The sequence below is a fragment of the Mobula hypostoma genome, chromosome 1 (genome assembly GCF_963921235.1).
Source record: "Mobula hypostoma chromosome 1, sMobHyp1.1, whole genome shotgun sequence".
Lineage (NCBI taxonomy): Eukaryota > Metazoa > Chordata > Chondrichthyes > Myliobatiformes > Myliobatidae > Mobula > Mobula hypostoma.
The window spans coordinates 205,761,822-205,788,506 of NC_086097.1; the positions used below are offsets into that span (position 1 = coordinate 205,761,822).

General features: G+C 39.1%; 1 protein-coding gene across 2 annotated transcripts in view; it reads right to left on the bottom strand.

Annotated features, from left to right (window-relative positions):
* LOC134354560 (peroxidasin homolog) overlaps positions 1–26,685 on the bottom strand; it is a 564,572-nt gene that overhangs the window by 191,853 nt on the left and 346,034 nt on the right. For both annotated transcript variants that reach the window (XM_063063488.1, XM_063063497.1), the window contains exon 8: positions 17,229–17,346. In XM_063063488.1, the coding sequence (XP_062919558.1) occupies positions 17,229–17,346 (118 nt within the window). The remainder of the gene's footprint in view (positions 1–17,228; positions 17,347–26,685) is intronic.

Below are 26,685 nucleotides of genomic sequence, written 5' to 3' on the forward strand. Positions count from 1 at the left end.
TTGTTTTCCAGTGATTTTAATTTCAATTTTAATTTTCAAAAAATCTGAAATTTTAGAATTGTAATTTATGGATTGTCAGAGATACTCTCAAAGATTTATGCTCTTCTACAGCTGGTAACCCAGATGAGCGCAGTTAACATGCTCTCAAAATATTTCTGGGGACGGGCCCTCATATGTTTACTGAGAGAGGTGTAGCACAACATATGGACTTGCTTGCCACCTGGGAATCGGCTTGAAGGCACAAGCATAAAGGGAGGGTGACTAGGAGCTTCAGTGAAACACCAGTCAATAAGAGATAATAGCCACTGTATCATCATTTCTGTTGTAGGTAGTTGTTTGTCTACTGTTCTAAACTAGCAAAGTTTATGAGAAGTCATTCTCTGTACAAATATAAATCATTTCAAGGCTTTGCCATCAAAATCATTCAGTGTTTTATAACAGCGGTCCGCAATGCATGTGCTACCGGGCCACGAGGAAATGATATGATTTGGCGATATGAGTCAGCTGCACCTTTCCTCATTCCCTGTCACGCCCACTGTTGAACTTTAACGCACGCGAGGTCATCAGTGACCCAAGACGCAAATGACCCAAAAAGTGCAAAGGAATGGGTCCGTGACCCATTTGTGAATGTCCCCGGTGAATCTTCCATGTCAGCGCAGAAAAAAGATCAACACCTCGAGCTTGCAAATGACGGTGGGCTGAAAAGTATGTTTGACATAACATCTCTGCTGGCATTCTGGATCAAAGTCAAGGCTGAATATAATGAGATAGCCACAAAAGCACTGAAAATTTTGCTTCCATTTCCAACATCGTATCGCTGCGAAGCGAAGTTTTCTGCAATGAATGCAACAAAAACTAAATTGCGGAATACACTGGACACAAGGAACCCCCTTCGAGTATCGCTGTCTCCCATCACCCCTTGATGGGACCGTCTTGTTGCAGGAAAGCAAGCCCAGGGCTCCCACTGATTCAGCGATATTGGTGTGTTGCAATGATTTTATACGTTCATATGGGGAAAATATGCGCTGTGTGTTTAATATCCAAGCATTTCTTAAAATGTTATGATGCTCTTGACTTATAAGTGACTTATAATTCAGTGGTCCCCAACCTTTGGGGTGCAAAGAATACAACGGTACAACGGTGGCCGGAATATTAAATACATAGCGCATATTTAATTAGATTGCCGATTGCGTCGCCTCTGATCTGGGCCGACATTTACGTGCCGGGCAGCACCTAATCAATTAGCTTGTTTATTTCAGCTTTTTTCTTAAAGATGTGCTGTGTGCGTTCCGGCTATCGCTGTACCGTTGCATTCTTCGTGGCAATGTATCGGTCCACAGCCCGGAGGTTTGGGACCACTGTTATAATTGACTTATCACTATATTCATGCAAGGAAAATATGCACTGTGTATTTAATATTAAATTTATTAGATGAACCCCTTTAGAAACTAAATTGAGTGTATTAGCCACTTATAAGGTCTTATAGTTGACTTATCACCTATATTGTGGTCGTGATTAACCCCTCACCCCCCATTCCCGGTCAGCCGGTCCGCAAGTATATTGTCAATATTAAACCAGTCCGCGGTGCAAAAAAGGTTGGGGACCCCTGTTTTATAATATATGGAACGAGTTATAGCTCAAAACAAAAGATTAGATAACCCAACTCATCAACATTTATTTTTAGAGATACCTTGTGTGATTTTCTATTTTGTGTCATTGAAAGCAAGATCTGAACTTTAAAACATACTAATAAATTTTTGCCAAATTATTTGATATTCCCTCAGGTGCTATATCAGTGGTTACAACAGGTGGGTAAGGCCTTAAGAAAAGCACTCTGAATTTTGTGTTTCATAACCTGTAATAAATACTATAATAAGCATTATCAATAATGCATTTGTATCTAATATATGCAGTTTTAAATACACCACAATAGAAATCCATACCATTAAAATGATCCTGTAAAAGTCATCAGTATTGGAGCAGGCATGATGAAAGGCTTACTTGCTCAGGAAAAGAGATACCAATACGATTGCTTACTAAAAGTATGCTTATCAAATCTCCTGAAATCCTAAGATTAAAGAAAGGATTTCCAAAACAGTGTCATTAAGAAGAAATGATTGGATTCTGGAGGAATCTAGTAAGTTGGAAAGGAAATATTTAACTTTTCTTAAAGTATTTGTAGAAAAGTAGATCAAGTTGCCTCAGTTCAACTCTTTGTAAAGGAATTAAAAAAAACAGAAGATGCTCTGTATAAGAACCTTACTAAAAGGCAATGACATGGTGTTGAAAAATGAAGAAAACACCAGATCAACCATTTCAAAACTTAAGGAAGTGAAAACCCAAGAAGACTGTGGAAAGTTCATACATGTTGCCTTAGACTTTCAATAAATATTTACCTAGACTTGGCACACAATACATTCACTTTGAATGATTCCAAATTTCCTCTGATTAGTACAATATTTAAAAGCAGTTCAAAATTATATGAATAATTAAAGTAAACTTAAATCATTTAAGACATTATGGAAGCAAGAAGTGCCAAAATAGTTTTAGCATGTCAGAAATGAACTAGAAACATTAAGATTAACATAAAAATACAAAACTGCTGTAAACTTCTCATCCAATATCACTAACCCATTCACTTGAGTGGGATCAAGCAACATTTGGCATCCATCCATGACATATGTAGAATCAAAGGTGCTGGATATTCTGTACATCTGATCCCTAACTTAAGGACTTTTGCAGTCCAGCCCTGGATACACAGAATCATTGAAACATAGAAGCACACAGCACAGAAACAAGCTCTTTGGCCTACTTCATCCATGCCAACATTGATGCCTTTTCTACACTAATCTCATTTGTCCCCATTGGGTCTCCATGTATGGTTTTATACCTTTCCTATCTAGGTACCTGCTCATATGCTGTAATTGTATCTCAGGAGCGCCATGGCAGCATAGCTGTTAGTGTGATACTATTACAGCTTGGGGGCCTTGGAGTTTGGAGATCAACCCCAGCATCCTCTGTAAGGAGTTTGTATGTCCTTCCCGTGGAATGCTTGGGCTTACTCTGGATTCCTCTCACAATCCAAACACGTACAGGTCAGTAGGTTAATTGGTCATTGTAAATTATCCTGTGATTAGGCTAGGGTTAATATCAGGGGTTGCTGGGCAGTAGGCTCTAAAGGGCTGTAAGGGCTGTATCTCTAAAATATAAGAGAAGGGTAAAAGGGATAATCCTGTGAATTATAGACCAGTGATTGTTACATCAGTGGTGAGCAAAGTTAGGGAGAGGGTTCTTAGAGAAATGACATACAACCATTTGGAGAAGCATAATCTGATTAGGGATAGTCAGCATGGCTTTGTTAGGGGCAGGACATGCCTCATGAACCTGAATGACTTTCTCAGGGAAGTGACAAAATAAATTGATGTTGGTAGACTGGTGGATGTGCAGTATATGGATCTTTAGTAAGGTGTTCAAAAAGTTCCCCATGGTAAGCCCTTTCAGAAAGTAAGGAGGCATGGGATCCAGGGAAACATGGCTGCGTCAATTCAGATTTGTCTTGCCCTCAGAAAACAGATGGTAGCAGTAGATAAAGTGTCATACAGGGATTTGTTCTGAAACGCCAGCTCTTTGTGATTTTTATGAATCACTTGGATGAGAAAGTGGTAGGAGTCAAAAGTTGCAATAGTTAATTTTGTTATATGGCTAACGATTTGATAGAATAGGGGAGTATGAAATATATCTGGTTAACTGCTAACATATAATTGTACTATGTCACCAACAGCTCATCAGCAAGCTGGAACCAGCACATAGAAGATGAAAGAGAAAGATTAGATTTATTTGTAGCATGCACCTTGAAACATAGTGAAATGCGTCATTTGTGTCAAAACAAATTAACAAGGATTGTGCTGGTCTGCCCACAAGTTTTCCCACTCTTCTGGCACCAACATAGATGTCAAGAACTTGCTAACCCTAATTGTACACCTTTGGAATGTGAAAAGAAGCTGGAGGACCCAGAGGAAACCCATACGGTAATGTGGAGAATGTACAGAATCTTTATAGACAGCAGTGAGAATCGAACCCCAATCTGACTGCAAGCTGCTACAAAGCGTTGCTCTGACAGCTACCTTAACGTGTTGCCCTCTTTGTCAGGGGACAGCAGCCAGCGTGATAGGGCTAAGAATGGGGCAGTTAGTATAAAAGTTGATGAAGTGTGCAGTGAGACTGTGAGGAAGGACAGACAGATGATGGGGCAAAATTGTAGTCAGTGGGATGAGTTAAAATCTAAAAGGGTGATGAATACAGGACTGTAGGTATACGGAATAAGGTAAATGATCTTGTAGTGCAGTCAGAGATTGGCTGGCATGACGTTGTGGGCATTACTGAGTTGTGGATGAAAGAAGATCATAGTTAACATCCAAGGATACATCGACTATAATCTTTTCCATATATGCTGCCTGGCCTGCTGAGTTCCTCCACCATTTTGTGTGTGTTGCTTGGATTTCTAGCATCTGCAGATTTTCTCTTGTTTCTGATACACTTTGCCTTTCTATCATTGTCCTGATTACCTACAGTCTTTCTGTGCAATGTCAGTGTAAATCCTGGGCACTAGTTTCTCCTCTACTAAAGCTGAAATTTATTAAGTGCATGCCACTAAATAATGGGTTGAGCTGACTAATGGATTCCAGTATTGTTCACGCAGCTCTGCACGTCAGCTGACAATTACTTATTTAGGCTGGAATTGGTTAGCATTAACATCCCCTTGCTGATGTTGTTGAGATGCATGAGTTTCAGCAGTACTGCAAACTTCAGCAAGAGAGTGTGTGGTTAGTTTGTAGGGCATAGGAGGTAAAGGCAGTGATTAATGTCTGTATATTTAAGGCACAGGTTGATAGATTCTTGATTGGTCAGGGCATGATGAAATGACAAAGCAGACTCGATGGGCCTAATGGCCTAATTCTGCTCCTATATTTTATGGTCTTATGGTCTCAACGTTTTACGGGGGCCCTCAAAACACAATCCAACCAAATTCATCCAGCAGCTAAACACAGGTCCCTATTTTTCAATCAATCAGTAACCATCAGTGAGTAATCCACAGATATTACTTCCCCCTCACTCACCAGCATAAGACCAGATGCAGTTTACTGAGTGAGTTTGAGTTGTCCTTGGTGAAATATGAAAGATAAATAGAACATAGAAAATATAGAACAGTACAGCACATTACAGGCCCTTCTGCCCACAATGTTGTGCTGACCTTCAAACCCTGCCTCCCATATAACCCCCCCACCTTAAATTCCTCCATATACCTGTCTCCATATACTAAATAGATTGAGTTATTGCCAGGATGTTGTCTGGATTAGAGGGTATGTGCTATAACAAAAGGTTGGACAAACTTGGCTTGTTTTCCATGGAGCAGAGGCTGAGGGGCAATCTGGCAGAGGTTTATATGATTATAAGAGGCATAGGTAGAGCCTCTTATCTTTTCTCCAGGATTGAAAAAATATAAAACCAAAAGGCATGCATTTAAGGTGAGGGGGGTAAATTTCAAAGGAGATGTAAGAAGCAAGCTTATTACACAGAAAGAGGTGGGTGTATGGTATGCATTGCCTGGGGTGGTGGTGGCAGCAGCAGCAAACATGTTAGTGATATTTAGATAGGCATATGAATGTGAAGGAAATGGAAGGATATGGACTTTGTGCAGGCAGAAGAGATTAGTTTAGTTATCCATTTAATTAGTTTGCCTCAACTATGGGCTAAATGGCTGTTCCTGTGCTGTACTGTTCTATGCTTTATCTTCTTATTGAATTATTTTGCCGACAATTTAGGCATCTCATTCGGTTGCTCAAGAGCCTCTGGCGTGGTTAAGATGGAACCTTGAGCTGAAATACAGATGCAGATGCAGATGCATTGCTGAAAAGATATCAGTTTGGTAATTGGGTTTCCACCAGTTCCAGGAATATTTACACAGATTAATATTGAGCAGCTGAGTACCACTTGGACTTTGTTTTCAGTTGGAAATTATTTTGGTCCCCCGTGACTGATATAATATTATAGTCCGAAGCCGATTGATGGTCCTCCGAAGATTATTTCAAGGTGTATTGTTTTCTCTCATTCTCTGGCAATCAAAAATTTTAGAAAGAACTGTTGAGACAACTGGGTAGGTTTTTTTTGGGATATCTTTCAAATTCTGCACACTCAAACAACAATTAATTATGATCTCATTATAATTATGTACTTTATCATTTACCTGCATTGCATTTCTTTTGGTAGCCTTTACACTTTATTCTGCATTGTTTTTGTCTTGGCTTTATTCTAGCTCAAAGCACTGTGCAAAGAATTGATTTGTACGAACAATATGCAAGACAAGCTTTTCCGCTGTATCTCAGTACATGGGACAATGGTTTCTGTGCATTTTCCCTAAATATAATGGGTGGCGGATTATCCCACTTCAAAATCACTAGATGAAAGGGAGTAGAGATGGGGAAGTGTCTTAGAAATTATCATCCTTACAGGTAGATAAGATTAACTTTACTTGTCATGTGTACATCAGAACATGGAAATACATAGTGAAATGCATCATTTGCCTCTAATTAAATCAGAAAACCACCTGCAAGTGTCGCCACACTTCTGGTGAAAATGTAGCATAGCAGGCCCATAACTCCTACCCCTAATTTGTACACGTTTGGAATGTGGGACAAAACCAGCGGAAACCCACGTAGATCCCTCTTGGTCTGAATTAAGACCAATCAGAGCAGCATCAGTGATTGTGGGAGAGGAGTGAAGAGAGTGTGGGACTACTTCCCATTACAAGTACAAGACATCCCTTAACTTCTCTTCACCTGGAAGTCTGTCTGGATTTGTGCAGTCCCTGACCCATTCTGAAGCCTGTTGTGCATCAGCAACACATCAATGGAATTGGGTATGAAGATTCACAAAGTATGCTCTTCAGAAACCTTGTCTCATAAATGCTTGAATGCTAAACCGGTGTCTCCAGGCAAGTTCAAATTAAAGCTGTCTGCAATTTGAAACAAACTTGCAAGCTCAGAGGATCTCTTTTCACAGAACATCTATTTCATCTCTGTTTTCACCCTTTTATCAAAATAACACCATTTATTAGTACAGTACCACATATTAAAATCTATGAGAACTGGACTCTCAAGAGCCTTTTATTCTATTAACCTTGGGCAATAAGTGTCTATGTTGAGGACTAAGTTATTAAACAAACATATCATTTGCAAATGCCTTCATGCCTGCTTGGCATGTGTGCCTTAAGTATCGGTGATGCACCTGAAATCCTGTACTAACTTGCCTTCATAGAACTCAGATAATGTTACCAAGAAAAAAGAAAATCAAATACTGAAACTTTAAGTCAAAAGTTTGGATGAAGAGATGAGTTCTGACGAAATTTTAACATGTTAGAAGGGGAGTATTAAGACTTAATAAGACAATTCTGCGAAGTATCAACCAGGTGCTGATCTTTTCTCTCAATGATAAAATGAGAGGAAGATTCACTAAAGCCCAAAGCCCAGGCAAAAAATTCAATAGGAAGAGATATACATCCAAGTAAAGGAGACAGCAAAAAAAATACAGTAACTATGATGACAAGCATTTCAGATTTGTGATGTTAAAGGACTGGGAATCCATGAATACCAAGAATGTACTGCATAACAATATCGTATTTTATTCATCATTGGGACATGTATTGACGTGAATTGTCCCAGCTTTGAAAGTTCACCGAAAGGCATACTGATTTGATATTTTATGCCTCTGGAAATAATGCCATTATAGATTTCATTGAAGGAAATCCGTTATTTGTGTATCTGGATATGATTACGTGGATTATGGTTTGTCTTCGAAGCAGCTACCATTTGGTTCACTAAGCAGAATTAACAAATTAAGGGTACAATATTTTTGTATGAATGATCTTAATGTAGAAGTTAAAGCAGTATAGGATGTGTCTTTTACAATAAAAATCTATGTGTTATCAGTAATGTTTTTCTGAATATTTCAAGTCATTATGCTGTATACATTCTCCTGAAGATGTTTCCTTGAAGAATAACATAAATGGAGCAGAGTTCTGGATCATGAACACTTTGGGGTAACAAGCACAGATGTCTTACTGATGAGGAGAAAGTAGCAGATCTTGTCTAGGCAAGTTGCTGATTTAGCATTGATTAGACAGAGGTACTGTATGCCTTCAATATGGTCTTCAACTGCAGGTGTTGAGTGTGAAACTGACACACAGCAACAGGTTACAGAATAGATCAAGAACTGGGAGGGAAGTTGCATAGACTGCAGGATGTGACAATGGAGGTTCTGGTACTTATAATTTTCAAAGTCCTCAACTCTTCCAATTGTCCAGTGTAAAGCCATACTTGGGCTACATTCAAGTTTGGAAGTGCCAGGTAATATTTGTATCATGAAATGTTCAACTAATGATCACCTCGAAGGGAAAAAAATAAGTCTTCCTTCATTGATATTCAACGGCAAGTCCATTTCCACATCCCTTGTCATCAACATTTATCGGGTATCATTAATGGGCAATTCAGGAAATTTAACTTGACCAGTTTTCAATTCCATTGTTCTCACCAACTCAATTTCCTTCATTTTACGCAGTCTTGCAGGACTGAGAATGATCTGCTGACTCCTTGATGCTGTATGCTCTGAGATAACAAATGAGGCCAGTGAAAGAACTGTAAACTCTTGCATGGATGTTGCAGGAAATACCAGATGGGGCAGTTAGGTAGGTCTCATGTGGCTTCTACTGTCACTTTTCACAGGGTTTCTGTGTGTACCCTTATGCATAGTGTCAATACCAAACAAATGTTTCTTCACCACTTTGACCAGTCATGGGTCACTGAGTCCCAATACTCAGTAGCTTCTGAGTCTATAGGGTTTATGCAGCAGTGTAGTTGATACTTGCCATTTAGCAGGATAATTGCACACAGAGCTCAAAACTAGAGTAGGCAAGATCTTCTGCTTAATAGTCCATGCACCCAACACCAGATTTCTAGTTTCTATACTCCCAAAATATTGCAGTATCATTCTCCTTTATTTCAGTCCATACATCTTTTACTGCTATATCCTTCAGTTTACTGCCACTTTGCATTTGATAATCAAAAACGGCCAATAAATGGAATAGGAGTAGAAGTCATCCACTCTCGGTATATAAGATTTCTTTGGAAATCATCTGGGGACCAAAGCTGAATTCTGCTGTTGTCATTTCTGTCCAGGGATAAAACAATAATCTCTAATGGGGAATGATGAGGGGATAATATGGGAAGAGAAATTCTGTTAACAATGTTCAATCATTAAGATGTTTCTGCACCATTTTTTTCATTATTCTTCAATATTCTTCTATCTGATTTCAGGTAGAATTACGGGGGATAATTCTTCTGTCTACTAAGGTCCAAACATTTGCATCTGATCAACATTAAAAACCAAAATAACCATAAGAAATATCAATTGAAGGAGTTGCCCTACTTTCCAGTTCAGTAAATATTACTCCAAGACAAATTTAAGACAAGGTACAGAAATTTCTCCTTCATCGCTCAAAACAAAGAAACAAATTGAAATGTTTACACTGAGCTAAATAATTTTCAAGAAATCGTCCAGCATACTCTTCAATGCCTGTTTACAAATACTAACCATCTATTCTAGATGTGCATTTCAGTGTCAAATGAAGATCTCTGCTGGCACAAACAGTCTTCCATTGGCAAAATGCTTCTAATTCCTCCCACATACTATGCATTATAACAAAATCTTATCCCATCATTATTTTACGATATTAGATTCCCTCAAAGTTCTCCACAGCAGAAAATAAACAGAATTCTCACAAGCAAGTTTCAAGCCAGAATCAGCCTGCATCAACGGCAGAACCATGATCTCTGAGGTAAAGGACATAACAAACTGGACTCAAACAACAGGAATTCTGCAGATGCTGGAAATTCAAGCAGCAGACATCAAAGTTGCTGGTGAACGCAGCAGGCCAGGCAGCATCTCTAGGAAGAGGTACAGTCAACGTTTCAGGCCGAGACCCTTCGTCAGGACAAACTGGACTGCATGCTCTGGAATGGCATTTCTGTGCAGTATTGAGGAAAAGCTGTATTGCCAAAATTGATACTGGGCACCAAGGTAGAACAGTGTGACGTTATGACAACCCAGGATATTCAAGAGTACACAGTTCAATTCTGGTGCTGCTCTACCAGGAGTCTCTGCACGTCCTCCCCATGGATTGCGTGGGTTTTCCTTGAGTGCTCCAGTTTCCTCCCATAATCCAAAAACGTACCGGGCAGATTAATTGATCATTATAAATTGTCCTGTGATTAGGTTTGAGTTAATTGGGATTGATAGGTTTCTGGGCCAGCATAGCTCAAAGGGCCGGAAGGACCTACTCCATCTTGATTGCTAAATAGAGTAAAAGATGCTTGTCTGCTACCTGTCTTTTCCCTGCACTACTGAAATGATAAGGTTACTTTTGGTGTCTAGCTTCATCATGGGTGCTAGCCTCCCCAGCAAAGAGGACACCGTCAAAAGGAGATCCCTCAAAAAAAGATGGCATCCATCATTAAGGCCCCTATCATCCAGGACACGCCCTCTTCACATTGCTACCATCAAGGAGGAGGAGCCGGAAGACACAAATTCAACATTTCAGGAACAGCTTCTCCCCCTCTGCCTTCAGATGTCTGAATGGACAATGCATTCATGGACACTACCTCAGTATATTGTCCCCTTTCTTTTTACACTGCTTATTTAATATAACTTTCTTTTTTATATACACTTAGTGTAATTTATAGTCTTATATTCTGCATTGTAATGTACCGCTGCTGCAAAACAATAAATTTCACGACATATGGCAATGATATGAAAACTGATTCTGAATCCGATCAACCTTTATCCCTGAAAATAGCAACACTAATCTAATATGGGACATTTACCTAGTTTGCATTCTGTTGATCATGCCTCATCCTGCTGTGCCTGTGCATATAAATTCATATGTCAAAATAATTAATTGCCTGTTTAGTAAATTCAGAGCTGGTGGAAGTTGCTATTTAAATGCAACTTCCTTTCAGCCAAGTACTTTGCAATCGAAATAACAATGAAATATATAACTGGGATAATTATATTCCAAGATTGCTCCTAGTTTAGAGGTTTATGTGAAACAGAGTTGCTGGTTTTATTTTAATTGTCAAGGAAATAATTATACTGTATTTTCTACACAGATGGCTTGGTAATAAAGAGGTGAAATTCTGTCATTTAAAATGAGAATTAGCACATGATTTGAAGTGTTTATGCTTTCTTCTTGCAAATTATAACGATAAATCAATGCTAAATTGCTTTATTTTGTTGTAGTTGATGAAGTATGCACATTGGTATGTGGAGATAGCAGTGGTAGAAAGCAAAGAATGTTTTTTTTCTCTCTCAATTTGTACAACGTGCACGGCCAAATAAAGCCATTTTATACCAGCTGGCTTGTTGAAGTGACTGGATACAAGATTCCATAAAGTGCCGCAGTTCTGCCTCAGGTCACTCTACCTGATGTTATTTTAAAATGATAACATCATTACCTCACTAAAGTCATCAGATGAAACTAAAGTTGTCTGAATACTGTAGTGTTAAAAAAAATTACCTATCACATTTGTCACTGCAAAGATTATCACTCCAAACAAACGTTGCTCCAGGTTTTATTTCATTTCAATTTTATTGCATGTCTGAGTTAAGACCTTAATTGAACCCAAATCTTACATCTGAAGAACCAGCTTCATATTTCCAATGACAGAGCTGGTGAAAAGCCCTAAAGCAGTAACATTTGTTAGTGAACAGACCGCTTTTATTCGGGTTTCTCCAGATGCAGTGGAAAGATTGGCTTTAATTTCTAATCTGCTGGCACATTACTAATTGATCCACTAAATGTCGTTCCCAATTTCAGATTGTATTTTAATACAGCACCTCAAACCATTGATTAAACCATGAGTCAGTTTATAATAGACTTTGTCCTATTTTGCCTATTTCAAAATACATCATTGGCTGTGGACTAGATAAATAATATCTGCTTCACAGACTGCACAGATAAAATCAATGTACTATCTTGAAGGCAGAAACAATAAATCTGCCTCCATTAGCTCCTGTTCTGAAGTAACTCAACACACAAAAAAAATATGCATCAAAGATAGAATCTAGCATTTCCCTTTATAGTTCTTGATACCCCATATGATTTATAGCCCATTTTCCATCATACAGTGAAAATTTGCTGCTCATTTAATGGCTAATTTTGCATATTTATTATAGTTATTTTTTAAAACTTGGTTCATATTCCTGCCTCAAATCTATAATAAATGCAACTAACCCACATCAAAGTTGCTGGTGAACGCAGCAGGCCAGGCAGCATCTCTAGGAAGAGGTACAGTCTGCGTTTCAGACGGAGACCCTTCGTCAGGACTAACTGAAGGAAGAGCTAGTAAGAGATTTAAAAGCGGGAGGGGGAAGGGGGAGATCCGAAATGATAGGAGAAGACAGGAGGGGGAGGGATGGAGCCAAGAGCTGGACAGGTGATAGGCAAAAGGGGTATGAGAGGATCATGGGACAGGAGGCCCAGGGAGAAGGAAAAGGGGAAGGGGGGGGACCCAGGGGATGGGCAAGGGGTATAGTCAGAGGGACAGAGGGAGAAAAAGGAGAGTGAGAGAAAGAATGTGTGTAAATAAATAACAGATGGAGTACGTAGGGGAGGTGGGGCATTAGCGGAAGTTAAAGAAGTCAATGTTCATGCCATCAGGTTGGAGGCTACCCAGATGGAATATAAGGTGTTGTTCCTCTAACCCGAGTGTGGCTTCATCTTTACAGTAGAGGAGGCCGTGGATAGACATGTCAGAATGGGAATGGGATGTGAAATTAAAATGAGTGGCTACTGGGAGATCCTGCTTTCTCTGGCGGACAGAGCGTAGGTGTTCAGCAAAGCGGTCTCCCAGTCTGCGTTGGGTCTCGCCAATATATAGAAGTCCACATCAGGAGCACCGAACACAGTATATCACCCCAGCCGACTCACAGGTGAAGTGTCGCCTCGCCTGGAAGGACTGTCTGGGGCCCTGAATGGTGGTAAGGGAGGAAGTGTAAGGGTATGTGTAGCACTTGTTCCGCTTACAAGGATAAGTGCCAGGAGGGAGATCAGTGGAGAGGGATGGGGGGGACGAATGGACAAGGGAGTCGCATAGGGAGCAATCCCTGTGGAAACCAGAGAGAGGTGGGGAGGGAAAGATGTGCATCTGCTTAGTGGTGGGATCCCGCTGGAGGTGTCGGAAGTTACGGAGAATAATATGTTGGACCCGGAGGCTGGTGGGGTGGTAGGTGAGGACCAGGGGAACCCTATTTCCAGTGGGGTGGCGGGAGGATGGAGTGAGAGCAGATGTCGTGAAATGGAGGAGATGTGTTTGAGAGCAGAGCTAAGTGGGTTTCACCTATCTTAAAATGGTTTAAAAGATAGACAGGTATGCTGACAATGCAGATATTTAGTTTTGACAGAAGAAAAGCAATAAACTGATGGATAGCTAAAATTTAAGAAGAGGAGAACTATACCACTTGATGGAACTAAATATTGGTCAGAATACCGTGGCAAGAAGAAAGTTATTGTCTAAAAGAAAAATGTAAAAGCTTATATTAAAAATCAGTGAATATTTAATATGAATTTCAAACGCAATAGCAATGGTGAACAAACCTCAATTGATTTTCTAAAATTGTAATGGGCTAGAAAGTGTATTAAACAGGCATTGCAACAGGAACCAACAAATGGTGAGGAGTCTGGTTGTTATCAATTCCAGCACAAAGCTGGAGGTCTCAGAGGCTACTGAAAGGTTGCTGCACACTTTCCTCTTTCCCGGAACTGAGAAGGTGCTCTGGGTAAAAGGCACGACAGACAGCCAAATGAAATAGGTTGGGTTAGGGATATGCCTGCAGAAAAAAGAACTTCAGGGTTGTACATGGTGACATGTATGTACTCTGATAACAAATTTTACTTTAAACTGTGGGTTGCTGATGCAGGTAGGTGGAGGAAATGGAGAATTCCCATCATGCTGATGTAGTATTTTGCATCACAGACCCAGATACCTGAGTTCAATGCTGACTCTGTGTTATTTGCTTATTTTCCCTGTGACTGCTTGGGGTTCCACCAGTTGCACCACTTTCCTCCGACATCTGAGCAGCCTATTGTAAATTAGCCCTTGGTATAGGGAGGTGGGATGGAGATCTGTCTCTACCAAAGGAGGTGTAAGGAGCTCCTTCCCTCTGCTAGCCTGTAGGTCACTTGGGTAAAGTGTAACACCTGCTTAACACCATCCCTCCCTCCAATCAGTGTCATGTAAAACCATGGGAGCAAGTGATGGATGGTCATATGAGCAGCTGGTACATATCACAAGTCCTGGCTATGCGACCACTGGCGCCAGGCGAATGATCACTGAAGAGTATTTATAATGGCTGGGGTTACCCACCTTGTAAAGACACTGCCCAGAAGGCGGCAATGGCAAACCACTTGTTTAGAAAATTTGCCAAGAACAATCAAGGTCATAGACCGTGATCGCCCATGTCATACGACACAGCACATAATGGTGATGATGATGTAGAGAAATAGCAAAATAATCAACGGGGAATTGATGGGCATTGAGAGAGAGGTACTTCATGAAAAATAAGGAGTGGGGTGGGAACTAATGGGATTGCTCAATAGGGAACTGGCATGGGTTTAAGGCCCACAAGGCCTTTGTCAATGACAGAATAATTAATCAACAGACTTTGAGGATTAGGGAAGAGGTAAGGTGGGGTAGGCTAGAGAAGTGATTCTTGAGGGATATGAGTGTGCAATGGTGAGGCAATTCAGGTGATTCAGCAATGTCTTAGGGTTAGGGTTGGGAATTCAAGCTGATGAGAAGGTTGCAAATACTAAGAATTTAAACAGTGAGAGGATCTAAGTTCCTCTGCAGTGCTCCAAAAGGAAAATTGCAGGGGGAGCTGCATAACTTGGACAAAGGTTGCACACATGCACAAACTGTTGTGTTGAATTTCTGGAGCGTTATGAAATGATTAAAAATGATTGTTATAATGGGAAAAATTCTAACACTGTAAAATATCACAAATTTGTAAGTGAATTGACGAACAACATGAAATATTGAACATAGATATGATATACTTGGTATCTCAGAAAGGCAGTGTTCATTAAATAAGGACCTCTAGCACCCAGGGCACGCCCTTTTCTCACTGTTACCATCAGGTAGGAGATACAGAAGCCTGAAGGCACACACTCAGCGATTCAGGAACAGCTTCTTCCCCTCTACCATCCGATTCCTAAATGGACATTCTACCCTTGAACACTAGCTCAATTTTTTAAAAAAAATATTATTTCTGTTTTTTGCACGTTTTTAATCTATTCAATATATGTATACTGCAATTTATTTATTTATTTATTTTCTCTTCTGTACTATGTATTGCATTGAACTGCTGCAGCTAAGTTAATGAATTTCACATCACATGCCGGAGATAATTAACCTGATTCTGAAATCTGAAATATATGTAGATTACCAAGAGGCATATATTAAATGGGTGGGATAGACATATTAAGGAGAATTGAAACAGTTTCGAAGAATACAATGTTAATCTTTCAATTGGGAAGGAAATGGAAAATAAATTTCAACTAACGAAAATGTGAAGTCTTACATTTTTTAACAGAAAATAGATTATATGTTCAAGAACAAATATGTAATTGGGACAATGAAGTACAATATTAAAAGTGATGGTACTTCAGGGGACCATAACAATCTAAAAGCATAGGAGAGAATTAAAAATGCAGAAACATGATTTTAATCTCCTACTGAAGGTTCTTAAAATGTTGTAATATTTCAATCACTCCATTCAAGCATGGGAATTAAATAGCAAACAAGGTCGGATGACTGATGGCAAAACTGAGATACTCAATCAAAAATAGTGAATTAAAAAAACCTTCACCAAAAACATTTTATAATACAGCACTTGCTCCTGGAGGAAGTAGTCAAAATGATATTTTTTGGTACGTTTCATGCAAGGCATATGAGGGAATAGGTTTTGGAGGGTTATACTGATAGAATTGGATGAAAACTAAACCTTTCACAAACTGCAGAGGTATAACTTTTCTGTGTTGTATACTCCAACAGGTTATTTTATTTTATTTTGCTTTATTTAAAGATATAGTGCAGAAGCCTTCGAGCCACACTGCCCAGCAACTCCAGATTTAACCCTAGCCTAATTATGGTACAATTTACAATGACCAGTTAACCTACTAAACGATATGTCTTTAGACTGTGGGAGAAAACCAGTGGACCCAGAGAAAACCCATGCATTCTTCAGGGAGGTCATATAGACTCTTTACATATGATATCGGAATTGAACTCTAAACTCTGACGCCCCGAACTGTAATGGTGTAGTGCTATCCAGTACTCTGTCATGGCACCTGATGTTCCATATAGTTCCGAGGCAAATCATGAGCAGGAAAGGCCACGAGATAGAAACACGCAGAATTCAAGCAAGTAAAAGTTGGCTGAGTGAATGGTGGTCAATAACTCAACAGAGGAAGATCAGGCAGAAATTATGTACAAGTCAACAACACCTTGACAGTGCATAGAATTTTCACTTTCTTGTAATTATTACATCCAATAGTTTGTGAGATTGTTAGTCATGATATATACAGGATCACATTAAAAAGATAGGCTTCCATTACATGTTTCTATCTTCCAATTTTGCTTCTGCTCTTTTAATTCAATTAAGCAGCTAGCACTTCACAAAAAATGCTGGTGAACGCAGCAGGTCAGGCAGCATCTATAGGAAGAGGTACAGTCCGAAGGGTCCGGACCCGAAACGTCGATTGTACCTCTTCCCATAGATGCTGTCTGACCTGCTGCGTTCACTAGTATTTTTTGTGTGTGTTGCTTGAAATTCCAGCATCTGCAGATTGCCTCCTGTCTGCGTTTTTAAGATAACACATCAATTCTTTTACATTAATATTATCATTTTCACCAAATAGAGTTATTCAATGATTAATAGATTCCTTGAACTTAACAAAAAGCGATCAAAGATCGCTTTTCAACTCAGTTTCTATTACATCTTCCAAATTACCACCATCATAACAATTATCTTGAAATAAGTATACTAATTAAAAAACTGGTGGAAAATAAAAAGCTGACATTTCAGCAAAGAATAAAAATATCTGCATCAATACTCACTTATTGTGGAGCCAGACAATTTTAGGTTTGGGGTTTCCCTCAGCTCTGCAAGTGAAGTAGGCAGTATTTCCTAAGATAACATCTACATCTTGAGGCTCTGAAGTAATGCGGGGTCTTTCTGGAAACAACAAAAAAATTGCATTGCAAACATATTGAACAAGTGTAAATATTCAAATTAAAATTGTTTAATTTCAGCACATTTTATCTTTTGGCATGGAATTAAAAATATATAATGGATAATGGTGCCTCAGTCTTGATTTATGAACATATTCCTCAACTTTAATAAGCATCCTAATCTTTATTCAGCTATTGGTTTTAAAATTAATTTGATCCAAAACCAAGTTGAGTCATTATTTATAGTATAAAAGGTGATTAGAAAATCTGACACAACAGTTTAATGTCTGTGCAGGGGTGCATCAAAGCGTTGCTCAAGTCAGTAGAAGTCAGTTGGACTTAGAGTCCAGATCTATGAACTTCCTTCACAAAAAAACTTTCACTAAGCTTGACTGCAGTGAGAAACGTACAAAATTCGGAAAGGTTGATGTCACTCATTCTGAATTCTATGAATTTCATCTTCTCGAGATTCTCCCTTGAAATTCCACAGTCTCTACTACATTGTAAGAATAAAACAAACTATAGATGCTGGAAGTCTGAAAGAAACACTCAGCATCTGTGCAGAGAAACAGTTGAAACTTCAGGTATGGAACCCATTTCACTGTCTTGCCCTTGAAAAGTATTTCAGTTATTTTCTCTTCCTGGCAGAAAGTGACAATATATGCAATAAATAAAACCTTAACAATGTTGATGAGCAGAGTAATCTAGGGGTCCAACTTCATAACCTCATGAAAGCTACATAGGTTGACAGAGTGGTTAAGAAGGCAATTATCATGTTTGAAAACAAGAGAAAATCTGCAAATGCTGGAAATCCGAGCAACACACACCAAATGCTGGAGGAACTCTGCAGGCCAGGCAGCATCTATGGAAAAAAGTACAGTCGATGTTTCGGACTGAAACCCTTTGGCAGGACTCCTACTGTGGGGTCCTGCAGAAGGGTTTCCGCCTGAAAGGCCAACTGTACTTTTTTCCATAGATGCTGCCTGGCTGCTGAGTCCAGCATCTTGTGTGAATTGTCATGTTTGCCTTTACTAGTCGAGGCATTGACTTCAAAAGTCAAGAAGTTATGTTGCAGCTTTATAAAGCTCTAGTTAGGCCACATCTGGAGTATTGCTTACATTTCTGGGCACTCCATTATTGGAAAAATGCCAAAGCTAAGGAGAGGGTACAGAATGATGCTGCCTGGATTAGAGGGTATGTGTGAAAATGAGAGGTTGGACAAACTTGGGTTGTTTTCTTTAAAATGGCAGATGCTGAAGGGAGATCTGATAGAAGTTTATAAGATTATGAGAGGCATAGATAAGCAAAAAGCATCTTTTTTTTTTCCCCAGGGCTGAAATGTCTGATAGCAGAGGGCATGCATTTAAGGTGGGTGGGGATAAATTTAAAGGAAATGTGAGGGACTCGTTTTTTTTTACGTAGAGTGTGATGGGTGCCTGGTATACGCTGCCTGGGGTGGTGGTTGAGGCAGATACATTAGGTACTTTTAAGAAATGTTCAGATAAGTACATGAATGTGAGGAATGTGAGGGGATATGGACATCGCCTAGGCAGAAGAGTTCAATTTAGTTAGCCATATGATAACTAATATAACTAGTTCAGCACAACATTGTGGGCCAATGGGCCTGTTCCTCTGCTGTTCTGTTCTATGTTCTATCTTCCATTAATACACTGTCCTGTCACTGTTATTGGCTTAATGTAGAGTTTACATTGAGCTCCTTTTATGTGTCTTGCACTGGGAAAAAAACTGTGCATTCTCCAGGCAAGAAATGGAAGGGAAATGTGCAAATAGCTGTGATTTCTCCTCGCTATCACAAAATTTTAATAGGTCACTACCACTCTAAACCCTCTTTCTGGAAATTGTGAATTCAAATTATTTTAGGATCACATTTTTATTTTAGAATCTGTCTGTCTGCTAACAGTTGCCTTTGCTTATCCAAACATTGCTCCAAATCCACCTTATCAATGTAAATACACTAAATATTTTTGGTTTCTTGCTCTTGAATAACCTACGACCCATACAAAATACTGGTCTATCTGAAATAAAATTTTCTTTGAAGTTTTGTGAAATTAATAAGTAGGATGCATTCTACAATGTATGAACTCACTTTCAAGTCCACTACTACTAATATTTTCAGTATTATTTATTTATTTTTTTGCACATTTTCCCTTTCTTTGGACATTAGTTGTTTGTAGTTTTTCACTGACTCTATTGTATGTGAATACCTACAAGCAAATGAATCTCAAGGTAGAACATGATGACACATATGTACTTTGATAATAAATTTACTTTGAACTTTGACCTATGAGTTTCTTAATGAGTTTACCAAAGTCCATATTACGATGTAATATAACCCATATGGCAGAGAAGGAAGATTAGGTAGACCTCACATCGACTTTAACATCTGAATCATGAAGACTTGGATAGTTCTGTTCATATGTCTCTGCATCTGAAATAGGCTCAGATTCTGAAAGTTAACTGTGTTTTTCTTTCCTTATATGGTATCTGACCTGCTGAGTGTTTCCTGCAGTTTCTATTTTTATTTCAGATTTCCAGTATCTGCATTTTTTAAAATTTTCATTTACTGCTCATTTTTACAGCTGGAATTCCAAGGTGCACAGCATGCCCGGGGCTAAATACAACCACAGCCATATTTTTTTTCTCCTCCAATTACATTTAGGCATGCCAAATTCCTGCCTGAATTTTGGGGCAAGCCTGCCAGTCTTCTTTAATAGGAAAGGGCTATTTTTGGACTTGATCTGTACTTTCAAAAAACTTTCAGAATTCAGAAAGATTTCAAGTTTAGATATTGTACCTGGTAACACATCCCAAAAATACATGCTCTCTGCTCCCCCTCCCCCATCCCCCATTCCCCACGTGTAGAACTCATTTGCTATTGGCTTTTCTACATAAAATTGCATTGCACTGTGAACTGTCATGATGCTCTTGGATTTTTTCAGTGCCATATGTCAGTAGTTTACAAGCCAAGATGACAGCTGGTCAATAAAAATATACAAATTACTCCCAAGGACAGAAGAGATTCTGCAGATGCTAGAAATCTTCAGCAATGCTGAAGGCCTTTGCCCGAACCTTTGTCTGTTTATTTCCCTCCATGGATGCCACCTGACCTGCTGAGTTCCTCGGGCAGTTTGTGTGTGTTACTCCTAAGGCTCGCGTTCCTCCCAGCAATTGTAAAGAGAATAGGAAATAACTAAAACCATAAGAATACCTTTAAAAATGCTCTGGTGTCTGAATGGGAGATGAATACCTTGTAGTGAGCACCTTGTTCCATCTTGTAAATTGTGTTACTATTCATGCTTTGCAACCTTCCAGCCAGGGATGTGATCATGATAGCTATCCTTGGGAATACTAGCGAGCCCAGTGATGACACTATTGATGCCATGAATACCCTGCTTGAAGAGCAGGTACAGCTGTACAGGCATCATCTGGAGACAGAATTATTTGTAGACATTCACTAATGAAGCAAGTTATGTTCTTCGTCCCTTACACCAACATTGTGCCTTGCATTAGCTCCCCATTACATTCTAATTCCAAACCTTCACAATGTTGTGACCCATTTGTTTTTGTATGTTTGCATGAACATCACTTGCCTTTATGCCTACACAGGACTAGTATGTTCACAGAAACTTTTCTATGTAGCATCCCCTGCAAAGTATGATGAGCTTCTTGCATTGGTTACCAACTTCTCAAATCCGAGATATATGCAGGGCAGGCTGGCATTTATTCAAAAGTAATTGGCTGTATTTTGAAGGTTGTTTTGGGATATTCAGCTCTAGCCAGGACCAGCAGTCTCCATACAATTATATCAGTTTCTCCACTCCAACTGGGACAGGATTCTGTGTACATCCGACAATGTGATAACAAAACTCACAGAATCTGAAAAATCTTTACACCTTTGGGAAAAATTTAATTGGATATCACTTTATTCCTCTGAGATGTTTCCCTCAAGATATGCAATTCAGTTAACATTGACCTCATTAAATGTTCACGGACCTCTAGCTATCCAGTCAAAGCTCACACATTGAAGCATTTTGTATGTTCTGATTTTCTGATCCTGCATAAGCTGAATTCTCTGCGCACATTTTGTGGGAATATCTGACTCTGACTGGCAGATAGACCTTGACCAATAATAATAACTTCCCCAATTTCAATTGACATAAATCCCACACTACAACCAAGGTTAGTAAGTATCTGGGACTAAAAATTTATGGTGTCTGTGTGAAATCACAAAAACTCACAAAACTAGTCATTTAGTAAAGGCTGTTCTACTTGAGCTTTTGGTCTTAGATTGTTATTCAGTACTACTGCAGCTGTGCTAAAAATATCTGCTATTGTCTTTGTGCCATGTTCACAGTGAACATGAACATAGTTGCTGTCTAAAGGTAAAACAAATAAGTTAAGGTTTTATTTGGCAAATACAATTCAACTAATTTGTTCACCAAAACCTGAAGAGTTACTGCCTTCCAAGGTAATGTTGTGTGGAATTTTAAACTGAATACTAAATGACCATGATGGCATTCTATCGGTATGAAAAGAGAAAAATAAGTTACACAACAGTGCGACAGATAGGGATTTTGTTCTAGTTACAAAGGGCTTCTGAGAAACATTTGTGGGGAAAGAGAAAGGTGACTAAATTTTGTAAGATATTGTTTAAGTATAGATTTTAAAAAATTGATTCTATTTTCCACAAGGGATATTCTCAGATCGGGAAGGAAATGTTTCGGATATTTATTTTAATATCAAAGAATTTACAGGGCTTTTTTAAGCATCATGAGATCTCTACTAGTAAAGTCACTACTTTCATGACCAGGAATAAACCTTCTGTGGTTTGAAAGAACTGAAAAATGCAATTAATTTATATGGGGCATATATAACTGACTTGGTATTTCTTTATCTTTAGAATGAAATGATGCCTCAAATAAAGAATCACATTGGAGAGAACCTTAAAAGAAATGTTATTTAAATGACCACAGAATATTAATGATAGTTCGTTACATTGTCTTTCTGATCTCTCTTTTGCTAACTGCTCATACCCGAGCAAAGAAAGTATTTTGTGCAAGATTCTCCATATAATAATGTTGAGGAATTTCTACCCAGTGGCATCCTTGTGGACAAATGATTGCTGACAGCTCAATCAGATTAAATTGTTATATGCAAGACAACAATGTCACAGTGAAAGACAATTTTGATTAATTGCATACAATATGCAGATTGAAGCAGCTATGCCCAAAACGTAGTGCAACACTACTATTTTCCCCAAGTTAATGGGGTATGGAAGGTGGAAGAGTAATGGGTATATTGACCTTATTAACTGTTCAAGTGCCATTGAATATGCACACTGTAACAACAGTAGGGTTTCTGAGCATATGGAATCAATGACAATGAGAGTAATACATTTGGAAGATATGCATTTGCGGAAGGATTCAAAAGAGATAAGAACCAAAGAACCAGAAATTGGCTATTTGGCTCCTTGAGCTTGCTTCGCCAATCATTAAAATCATGAATTAACTCATCTTTTTTTTCTGCACTAACTACATAAACTTTAATTCCCATAATATCAAACAAAATATTGATTTCTGTCTAGAATTTTCTCAACAACTGTGCCTCAGCTGACTTATGACTTCAAAGGATTTGCTGCAGTCTGGGTATAGGAGCAGTCTGCTTAATTCACTTTTAAGGTCAGGTCCCCATCACAGGAATCAATCTGGTGAACCTTTACTGTACTTTACTGTAAATGTATTCTTTGTTGGGTGGAGAGACAAGACCTATACACATTATTCCAGGTACAGCCCTGTTAGGGCCCTTTATAATTAAGTTGTGGCATTTTTACTCCTGTTATCAGATACTCTTGGAATAAAAACCAGAATAGATTTAGACATCCTAATTCCTTATGGTATTTGCATTTCAATTTTCAGTGATTCACGGGTAAGGAACCAGTTCTGCCAGTATTCAGCCAGTTTTGCTTGGTATCAATAGTTTCCAACCACTTTACTAACCGAGCTTTTTCTTCTAAAGTAGAAATACTTCAGATTTTTCAATTTATTTTCCATCTGCTATGTCTTCGCCCATTCACTTAGCCTGTTTACACTCTATGAACTTGCTCTGGATTTTCCTAAAAATTAACACTGTCCCCCAGCTTTCTACCATTAGCTTGGTTGGATACTTTGCATTTGATCTGTTCAACAAAATCATTTGTATACATGATTTTGTATACAAGCCCATACTGTAAAAGGGCTGGATGGTCTGGAGTTTGTAAAATGTGTGCAGGATAGTTTTTTTGCAACAATACATAGAGGTACCAAGTAGAGAAGAGGCAGTTTTGGATCTCCTGCTAGGGAATGAGATCGGTCAGGTGACTGAGGTTTGTGTTGGGGAGCACTTCACGTCCAGTGATCACAGTGCTATTAGTTTCCTTATAATTATGTAGAAGGATAGGTCTAGACCCAGGGTTGAGACTTTTGATTGGAGAAAGCCTAACTTTGAGGAGATGTGAAAGGATTTAGGAGGAGTGGATTGGGACAACCTGTTTTATGGGAAGAATGTAATAGAGAAATGAAGGTCATTTAAGGGTGAAATTTTAAGGGTACAGAATCATTATGTTCCTGTTAGGTTGAAAAAAAGGTTAGAAGTTTGAGAGAGACATGGTTTTCAAGGGATATTGGAAACTTGGTTCGAAAAAAGAGAGATAGCTACAATAAATATAGGCCGCATGGAGTAAATGAGGTGCTTGAGGAATATAAAGAATGTAAAAAGAATCTTAAGAAAGAAATTAGAAAAGTTAAATGAAGATATGAGGTTGCTTTGGCAAGCAAGGTGAAAATAAATCCCAAGGGTTTCTACAGTTATATTAATAGCAAAAGCATAGTGAGGGATAAAATTGGTCCCTTAGAGAATCAGAGTGGACAGCTATGTGTGGAACCAAAAGAGATGGGGGAGATTCTGAACAATTTCTTTTTTTCAGTATTCACTAAGGAGAAGGATATTGAATTGTGTAAGATAAGGAAAACAGGTAGGGAAGTTATGGAAACTATTATGATCGAAGAAGAGGAAGTACTGGTGCTTTTAAGGAATATAAAAGTGGATAAGTCTCCGGGTCCTGACAGGATATTCCCTAGGAACTTGAGGGAAGTTAGTTTGGAAATAGCAGGGGCTCTGACAGAAATATTTCAAATGTCATTAGAAATGGGGACAGTGCCGGAGGATTGGCGTATTGCTCATGTTGTTCCATTGTTTAAAAAGGGTTCTAAGAGTAAACCTAGCAATTATTGGCCTGTGAGTTTGACATCAGTGGTGGGTAAATTGATGGAAAGTATTCTTAGAGATAGTATATATAATTAACTAGATAGACAGGGCCTTATTAGGAACAGTCAACATGGATTTGTATGTGGAAGGTCATGTTTGACAAATCTTATTGAATTTTTTTAAGAGGTTACTAGGAAAGTTGACGAGGGTAAAGCGGTGGATGTTGTCTATATGGACTTCAGTAAGGCCTTTGACAAGGTTCCACATGGAAGGTTAGTTAGGAAGGTTCAATCGTTAGGTATTAATATTGAAGTAGTAAAATGGATACAACAGTGGCTGGATGGGAGACACCAAAGAGTAGTGGTGGATAACTGTTTGTCAGATTGGAGGCCGGTGACTAGTGGTGTGCCTCAGGGATCTGTACTGGGTCCAATGTTGTTTGTCATATACAAATGTTTGTACATTAATGATCTGAATGATGGGGTGGTAAATTGGATGAGTAAGTATGCAGATGATACTAAGAAGGTGGAGTTGTGGATAATGAAGTAGGTTTTCAAAGCTTGCAGAGAGATTTAGGCCAGTTAGAAGAGTGGGCTGAAAGATGGCAGATGGAGTTAATGCTGATAAATGTGAGGTGCTTCATTTTGGTAGGACTAATCAAAACAGGACATACATGGTAAATGGTAGGGTATTGAAGAATGCAGTAGAACAGAGGGATCTAGGAATAATGGTGCTTAGTTACCTGAAGGTGGAATCTCATGTGGATAGGGTGATGAAGAAAGCTTTTGGTATGCTGGCCTTTATAAATCAGAGCATTGAACATAGGAGATGGGTTGTAATGTTGAAAGTGTACAAGGCACTGGTAAGGCCAAATTTGGAGTATTGTGTGCAGTTTTGGTCATCGAATTATAGGAAGGATGTCAACAAAATAGAGAGAGTACAAAGAAGATTTACGAGAATGTTACCTGGGCTTCATCACCTAAGTTACAGAGAAAGGTTGAACAAGTTGGGTCTTTATTCTTTGGAACGTAGAAGGTTGAGGGGGGACTTGATAGAGTATTTAAAATTATGAGGGGGTAGATAGAGTTGACGTGGATAGGCTTTTTCCATTGGGGGGAGGAGATTCAAACAAGAGGACATGAGTTGAGAGTTAAAGGGCCAAAATTTAGGGGTAACATGAGGGGGAACTTCTTTACTCAGAGAGTGGTAGCTGTGTGGAATGAGCTTCCAGTAGAAGTGGTTGAGGCAGGTTCGATGTTGTCATTTAAAGTTAAATTGGATAGATATATGGACAGGAAAGGAATGGAGGGGTATGGGCTGAGTGCAGGTTGGTGGGACTAGGTGAGAGTAAGAGTTTGGCATGGACTAGAAGGGCCGAGATGGCCTGTTTCTGTGCTACAATTGTTATATTTGAGGAAGGACATTCTTGCTATTGAGGGAGTGCAGCGTAGGTTCACAAGGTTAATTCCCGGGATGGCGGGACTTTCATATGTCGAAGGATTGGAGCAACGGAGCTTGTATACTCTGGAATTTAGAAGACTGAGAGGGGATCTTATTGATACATATAAGATTATTAAGGGATTGGACACGCTACAGGCAGGGAGCATGTTCCCGCTGATGGTTGAGTCCAGAACCAGAGGCCACAGTTTAAGAATTAGGGGTAAGCCATTTAGAACGGAGTTGAGGAAAAACTTTTTCACCCAGGGAGTGGTGGATATATGGAATGCTCTGCCCCAGAAGGCTGTGGAGGCCAAGTCTCTGGATGCTTTCAAAAAAGAGATAGATAGAGCTCTTAAAGATAGTGGAATAAAAGGTTATGGGGATAAGGCAGGAATTGGATACTGATAATGGATGATCAGCCATGATCACAGTGAATGGCAGTGCTGGCTCGAAGGACCAAATGGCCTACTCCTGCACCTATTGTCTATATGGCTATATGTTATATGGTTACATCTGGAGTCCAGAACCCAGTGGTCACATCGCAAAACTGACCAATTTACTTCTACTCTCTCTGCTCCTTCTGTTGACATCAGGCAGGGGAAGTCAAGTCCTCACTGAGCGGTCACTGGTGGAAAGGGTG